Source organism: Calliphora vicina, chromosome 4 (genome assembly GCF_958450345.1).
Source record: "Calliphora vicina chromosome 4, idCalVici1.1, whole genome shotgun sequence".
In the NCBI taxonomy this organism is placed as follows: Eukaryota; Metazoa; Arthropoda; class Insecta; order Diptera; family Calliphoridae; genus Calliphora; species Calliphora vicina.
Window position 1 is genome coordinate 8,113,364 of NC_088783.1, and position 8,308 is coordinate 8,121,671.

At 31.6% G+C, this 8,308-nt stretch overlaps 1 protein-coding gene across 1 annotated transcript; it reads right to left on the reverse strand.

Moving 5' to 3' along the window:
- Window positions 1-1,780: 1,780 nt before the first annotated feature.
- Tsf1 (Transferrin 1) lies at window positions 1,781-6,910 on the reverse strand. The gene is made up of 7 exons (XM_065510056.1): window positions 6,740-6,910; window positions 6,410-6,652; window positions 3,459-3,737; window positions 3,228-3,385; window positions 2,768-3,129; window positions 2,424-2,708; window positions 1,781-2,352 (listed from the first exon to the last, which is right to left on the reverse strand). The coding sequence occupies exons 1-7, from the start codon at window positions 6,819-6,821 to the stop codon at window positions 1,866-1,868; spliced, it is 1,896 nt and encodes a 631-aa protein (XP_065366128.1). The 5' UTR covers window positions 6,822-6,910; the 3' UTR covers window positions 1,781-1,865.
- Between the last annotated feature and the right edge of the window lie 1,398 nt (window positions 6,911-8,308).

The following is an 8,308-nucleotide window of genomic DNA, read 5'->3' on the forward strand; positions in this document are numbered from 1 at the left end:
CAGTGAATGTCACTTAAAATCGTACACCATCGTAGTCAAATTTTATTCATTAGTTTTATAAAGTTGATGTTTTGGAAATATTTTAAAATGCTATTTTTATATTGTGTGTGCTATTATCTATCAGAAAATTGGGTATAATTTTAATTGCCCTTATCCACAAATAAAAAAATTGGGTAAGACTCTCAGTGCCCAGAATATCAACGCTTCATTTAAAATCGTAATGGCACTAAAAAATAGCAAATGATACCCTACAAAGTATTAGGATTATTTAATATTAACATTTTTTTTAATTTATAAAGTTTTAATTATAATTTAATATAATTGTACGAATTTAAGTGAAATATGAATTTTGTGATGTTCTTTAATTTTCATCAATATTTTTTTAACGAATTGAGGTTTTGTTAACTTTTTTGTTGAAATACATATTTTTTGTTCCAATTAATAAAATTACTTTTAATTTTTTATATAATCACCTATTATTGTCTGTATAATTTCATAATATTTTAAAAAAAATATGTTGTACGATTTTGAGTGACACTCACTGTATGTACATAACTCTCATTAATTGATTTATTCGGTTCAAAAGTGGTGATTTTAACACGGAAGACAAAGGTTGCCCAGGTCAGCCAAAAAAGTTAGAAGACCAATAGTTAGAGGCATCCATGAAGATTGTTGTCAAACTCAACAAGAGCTTGCAAAATTATTGGGAGCTTCAAAAACTGGGAAATTGGCTAACAAACGAATTCAAGTCGAGATTTTGCATGACAGAAATGATGCTTAAGCGCTATGAAGGAAAATTATTTTTGCACCGCGTAAGAGATCGTATGTGAAGGTGGCCAACCAGCCGAACCGTAATTCTAAAGTAATGCTCTGGCTTTGGTGGAGCGAAGGGTGTCTGTACCGAAAGCAACTGAATCATTTGAGGAGAGCATTGGTGTAATAGGTTTTCTTGTTTCGAAAATATCGAATTTTGTGCCAAAAAAGCGTCATATGTGGGAAAATTTTTTTTACTTCTTTAATTTTAAAAAAAAATCCGCACACCGATTGCTCACAAAAGCTTATGGAGAATGTGTTTCATCGGTTTTAACGTGCGAGAGATCATTTGTTTGGCTCAGAAGTGGTGGCCCAGGCCAGCCAAAAAAGTTTGAAGACCAAAGAAATGGAGGCATTACTCAGTGATGATTGTTGTCCACTCAGAGCTTGCAATATCATTGGGTGATTTCAATTTCAGAACGATTGCGAGCACCAGGATTTATCCAAAAGCAATAAAATTGGATACCATACGAATTTAAGCGAAGAGACCTTGAAAGGCGATTTTGCATGTCTGAAATGAGGTTTGAAAAATCATTTTCCCACCGAATCATTACGATGAAAAATAAATCCATTACGATAACCCGAAGCGTAAGAGATCTTACGTGAAGCCAAAGGATACTATCTATTATGAGTTGGTGAATTCTGGCCAGATCATCACAGGGAAACTATACCGAACACAACTGATTCGTTTGAAGCGAGTATTGGGCGAAAAACTGTAATATTCCATCATGACAACACTCGGGCAAATGTTTCAATACCTGTTAAAAACTATTTAGAATTAAGTGATTGCGAAGTTTTACCTCAACCGCTTTATAGTCCAGACCTTGCCCCGTCCGACTACTATTTAATTCGATTGAAACAGAACGCTCTCTATAGGATACGCTTTACTTTGGAACGGAGTTAGCAGGATTCGTTCTTTGAAAATTTCTGCATTTTTAAGTCATAAACCCAATAAAAGAAATATATGTATTTTTTAATAATTCACGTGTTTTTTATTGTTTAACTTTACATGTAAAAAAATAATTTTTGCAAAAGAATTACAACTAAAAAAGTTAATTCTTTTTAATGGCATTCGTATCACATTTCAAACTGTTGTAAGTCTGTTCATTCGTATTGACATTCTTCAGTTCGGTGGTAAATTCAACGGCATCATCGTCGAACAAAATATCCTTTTCATTTTCCTTGTATTCACCGAACAAAGCAAAGACATCAGCCAACTTGCCAGCTTTACCGAATTTCTGCGACAACGACAAGAACAAATGTTTCATGGTCTCTTGTTCGACAGGGGTCATTGCTTCTCTAATGAAAACGGCCACTGGAAGATTAGCTTCCAAATTGCAAGATTCCCATTCGGTAACGGGTTTCTTTTCTAAATTGCTGCACAACAATTGTTTGTTCTTGTATTGTTCCAAATCTTTGGAGTTGACAATCATGATGTTCTTTTCGGAGGAGGGAGTGGTTTGACAGGTGTTAATGCCTCTCAACTTGTTAAGATAGGCGGCGGCCTTTTCGGCTCTATGATCTTGGCCATTATAGTGACTAGAGAGAGAGATGAAATAAATTTAATTAGTTTTTTTATTATTTAGAATATTTTGTCATATCGAACTTACACTGGCATGTTTTGTATATTGTCCTTGGTTAGAGATGTTTCTACTACAGCTACATAGACATTGTTGGGGCCATAGCCCTCATAGACAATGGGTTTGAGTTTGTCTTCTCTGGCTTCTTTGTAGTTGTTGGCATGTACAGCTACCATATCAGCCTTGCCCTCCTTAACAGCCACAATACAATCCTTCTCTTGCACACATTCAAGTTCTGGACGAATGTCACGGGAGTAAGCAGCACGACGCATGGTATCGCATTTCTTCATTTCAACATCAGTTTGGGCACACATTCTAAAAAAGTTAAGGTTATTGGTTAATTTGTAAATTTTTTTTATTGATTTCATACTCACTTCATTTTTCTTATAGCAGAGCCATCACGTTCAATCACATCTTTGTAGCCAGCCTTTTCCAAATATTCTTTGGGATCTACTGCCTTGGGTTTGCTGTGGTATACGGCATTTTCATTGATGAGCAAGTGAGAAGCGGCTTCCTTGTTTTCAGCATGCAAACCATTTTCAAAGAATTTCTCTAGACGATGTTGCAAATTGTGTAATTTCTCATCACCACTAACAGCATCAACATTGGAAATATAACCGGTCCAAGGACGTTGAGCCCAGGAGCAAGCCGGTCCGGTAATGGGACGTCTGGAGCCATCTTCACACAGGTATTCGAATTCGGAAGCATCACCTTCAGCAGTAGTACCGGGAGTCATCTAAAATGGTTAGAGTATAATAAATCTATTAGAATTGATTCAAATATTCTATCGGTTTAGTTTTTATATTTATTTTTTTTTATAAAATTTATACTTACACCAAAGTATTTCTTAATAAATTGCACTTTAGTAAAGGCCACTTCACCCTTGCCCTTGTCCAAACAACGAATAGCACCATCGTAGCCCGAGAATTTATCAGGATAATTACACTGTTCGGGATTCTCACAGAGAGCACACAAGTTAGAGTATTTTTTCTCTATAATAAAACAATAACAAAAATAAGCAATCTCTTAAGATAGAGAGAGGGAGAGAGTGATAAAGTCACTTACTCAACAAACGATCAGTTTCGGGATATGGTGAATAAGTGCCCACCAAACAGGATTGCGAGAAGAATTCGGACAATGCTTTAAGTTCACGTTCGGTAGCTGTCAATTCAGGATCCATGGAGACCTTCAAAATGTGAGAGTTCTTCAATTTGGTGACGGGAATCTTGAAGCCAACATTACGACCGAAACCAGTATGACAAGATTTAGCACCTCTCAATTCTTTAAGAGTGTGAATGTTGGAGTTCTTTTTCACCAAAATGATGCCTTCATAACGGAAATCAGCTGAAAATGGGCAATGCAAGAATAACAATTTAAAATAAAGCAACAATATAAACTAGGATAGTTCTATGACATCGATATCATGTATTTAATTTTATAATTTATTTATTCTCTGATTTGTTTAGTGGAATAAGTTTAAGGCATAGATAAATATACATAGATCGGAAACTCTCCTGTCAACGACCTAACTCAGTTATCAAAACTTAAGTGGTGAAAATAATCAGTAAAACAAAATCAACACTCGTTTGAGTAATTTTTTGTTTGAAGTTTTTTCTAGTTTCCATTCCATGTGCATTTCTCTATGGTTTAGACTAGTCTCCTGAATTTATTTTATAATTCATAGTACACAAACTAATAAAACCGGCTGAATAAAATTTAAATTAACTCAATATAGAACAAATAGAAACATGTTTCAATTACGAAATTCGTTGAATCGATTAAAATAAATACAGGTTGATTTAGCGTATGCCACTTTAAATTAAATAAATAAAAATGTTTAATTTCAGTTAAGAATAAGAAACATGTTAATTTAGTACAATAATACTAGTTGAATAGCTGAGTTATAACTTTAGTTCCCATTCATCAGCTGATCCAATTTATATAATTTTTAGTCAATTGAAATGTATGTGCTCTTATGCAAAAAGAAGTAAGTAGGATACTTTGTATATACCAGGCATCTGGCTTGAATTCAGTAGTCACCTTAGTATCTCTAAGTAGTCTATTGCAGAGCCAATTGTCACTAAGTGTCCTTTTGTAATCCAAAGCATTTGCATTATTGACTATGTAACGACAATTTGACACCCACATATTACAAATAAGAAAGTATGATCGGTCAAGTCCGAAAAATAATTTTTTTAATTTCAATAATTTATTTTCCTTAAAGATTTCCGGAAGTTGGCCTTATATGGGAGCTATGACTAATTATGGATCGATCGCCATGAAATTTGGTCGTGTGATTCTAGATGTAACATATTTCTGTTGAATTCTATGTCGATACAAACATTTTTAAGAGATTTATGCTTTTTGAAGTGATTTTCGGAAGTGGGCCTTATGGCTAATTATGGACTGATCATCATAAAATTAGGCGACATGACTTCCTTATATACAAAACTTATTTGCAGCAAAATTTGTGTAGATACCTATATAAATTAAACATTTATGACCGATAAAGTCCTATTTCGGGAGTACATTTGTATTGGGGCTAGGTGAAATAATAAACTGATTTCAGCTTCATCCTTTTGCCGTTTTAGTAATTTGCTAATTTTAAATAGCAAATTACTAAAACGGGGAAAATACTAATTTGGGAAAAAAAAAGTAAGAGAGCTATATTCAGCTGAACAAATTAGGTAAAAATTTAAATTTAAAAAAAAAAAAAATTTCTTATTGTTTTTTTTTAATTTTTTCCAATTTTTTTTTAATTTTTTAAAAAATTTGTTTAACATTTATTAGTGAAACAAATTTTATGAAAAAAAAATTTTTGTTAAAAAAAAATTCGGGTTAAAAAATATTTTTCCCGATTTTGACCCATTGTAGGTCCAAATTACTATAGCCTTATATACATCGTTGCAATGGACTTTGAAATATCAATCATTAGATATCCATATTGTCCATATTAAGGACTTAGTAATCCAGATATATATCAAAAGTAGGCCAAAAATCGCCATTTGTGGGTCGAAAATTGATCTCAACATACAGACGGACATGGCTATATCAACTCCGCTATCTATGATATGTAAAAAAAATTAGAAATTACATTGTCACTCATGGTCACTTAGATTCTCTGTAGCCACAGGTGTCACGATTTCGGTAAAGAACGACACTTCTAAATATTTGCTTTCGATCATTTAAGTGCAAGTCCACAATTTAACAGCACTCTTACGTTTAGATTATTGTTTAAATTATACATTAAAAAGAACATTTAATAATTTTCATTTCTGAAGAAATTTAATTTGAAATAATTTCTAGTTTGTATTTATGTATTTCTTTTGAATTTGTATGTATAATTTACGGTATTATTTGCTTTAGTTAAATGAAATTTACTGATTTTCTGATCTTTTTGAATACACCAAAGACCTGATAACACTCACTGAATTTCTCATAAATTTTGGTCTAATGTCTGACATCAGTACATCAGGAATTCATCATTATATTACTCTATCAAGAAATATAATGATCTTTTTTTTGCCAACAAATTTATTTTAATATTTATTCTTTTTGGTATTTGTTTGAATTTTCATTTTAATACTTTTGACTTTTTGCCGAATTTCTAATAAATTACTTGCTATTTGTCAGCTGGACATTATTTTTCTAGGAAATAAAAGGCCACTGGTTCAAATATTATTCTTGAAATGGATGGCAATTAATCATAACTTTTTAAATTGTTCGTTTTGAAATCACTCGATTTTCACTCTGATTTTTTATTTTTCATAATATTTCACTTTAATTTTGTAGTTTTTAGTTGCTGAATATTCTTTAGAATTTAAATAATTAAGACTTTTTTCAAAATACTTTATATTAAACTAAATTAAACCCTATTTCTTTATCACTTTTTTTAAATTGGTTATTTTAAAATTCATTTGAACTTTCAAGATCACAGATCTATTAAATAATATATTTTCTAATGCACTCATCTTAATCACAAATCACTTTATTTAAATTATTTTCATTCTACTCACCATCCTTATCTTCCTTGGTTCTGATTTCGGAAATAACCCGGTAATCGGCATTTTTGGTATGATAAGCCACATACATATCCTCAGGTTCCGAAGCCAAGACATCAGCTTTACGTTGATTGATCATGTCCAAACAATCGATGCGATCTCTACCGGCCACACATTCCATGCGTATACCGGCCTCCGAAGGATCCTTAAGCAAATTTAAGCAATCGTTATAGTATTTATGAGGTACGCACATACGATCTGGAAAAATATTTTCAAAATTACATTTATTTTTTTATAAATAAAATTCCAGCTATTATAATCGAGTTCTTGTGTTATAAATCTTACAGATTTGATCGTCTGATTTTGCCTGGGCTAGAGCTAATACTCCTAGCACAGCTGCTAGTTTGATTAAGTTAATTAAAATCATTATTAAGTTTAATTAAAGCTGTTTATGAAATGCGAAAAATTTAAGAACCTCCTCTCAACCTGAGATCACTTGTTAAACTGCTTATTGTTCAAGTGCAGCCAGTTTCTTTATATACCCACCACATCTAAACTAGAGCTGTATGCGATTTTTTTTTTGTTTTTTTAAACTGACTATACAAATGTATGTACTTACTTACTATCTGTATCTATACTATGTATCTGTAGCTGTATCTATGACATTTTTATATAATAGTGTGTGTTGAAGCTAAGTTTGTGTATGAGTCCACTTCCATACATCTGTTGCTTTGCGTTTGGGATTCACCTATTATAATCAATTTTTATTTCTTTTTTTTATTTATGAAAAGAAATAAAAATAATGTTTATTTTGTCAGTCTTGTTTTTCTTTGATTTTTTTTTTTTGTGATGAGTTTAAATGCTTATTAAAGTATCTGCAATGCAAAATGTTTTATGCATGTTTTTTTGGTCAATCTTTTTCTTTCTTCATCAGCTTCTTGTTGTTGTTGATGATATTTTAATTTTTCTTAATCCTACACACAACTTTTAAACAATTTAAATATGTTCTAATATTTGTTAAATCGTCGTAAAATAAAACCTAAAAAATAATAATTCCCATAATAAAAATTAATTTTTAAATTTATCGAAGGTTTTTAAAACAAAGTTTGTATGGAAATTGTGGTTTAAATTTTGATAAATTTAAAATTCTTTTATGATTAGGGGGTTAAGTATTTAACAGTCACAGATTTGTCAACATTTCCCTCGAAGGTCGAAATACATTCTGACTTTTAGTTTTCGTTCTGCCAGCTGTCAGAGTGATTTCATAATTTTAGAACGTGAAATTTTGTGTGAGATTTTTTGTTTAAATCAAAGTTTTACTAACTTTTAGTCGCCCGATCTATTCGAAATATTTAAAGCGGCAACAATGCCCTGAGGCACTCTTCACCATTTGGCACCTGAGTCATAATTACCCCAAAAAAAATTATTCGACAACTTTTTTTAGCTTTTTAAAGTTTGCAGGTTAGAGGGTTAAGATAACTTATTGGTAATTTTGGATAGATATTTATGGAAAATTGTATGTTGATTCTTAGTAAAAGACCATATCTGAGGTAGGGCCTGAAAAGGGTCCTAGCTAGCAATTTTGAGACGATACTCACCACACATACACAGAGTAACAATGCAATTAGAGATGCCAATCTGGGGAATTTCTTAAATCCCGAAGCCCGGGATTTTTTAATTTCATACCCCAGGATTTTCCAAATCCATGTTTTCCTTTAGTAAATAAGGGAAATTGTAATTTTAATGTGCCTTTTATAAGTCAAAATGAATGATGTATTTTTGGTTTTCATTAGAAAATCAATTTTTCATCATATTTTTTATAAGTTATCTAACAAAACTCATCTTCAAATGAAATTGATTTTATCTCAGATGATGAGTTCGAACAAAATGAAAATATTTAGATTACTCAAAGAA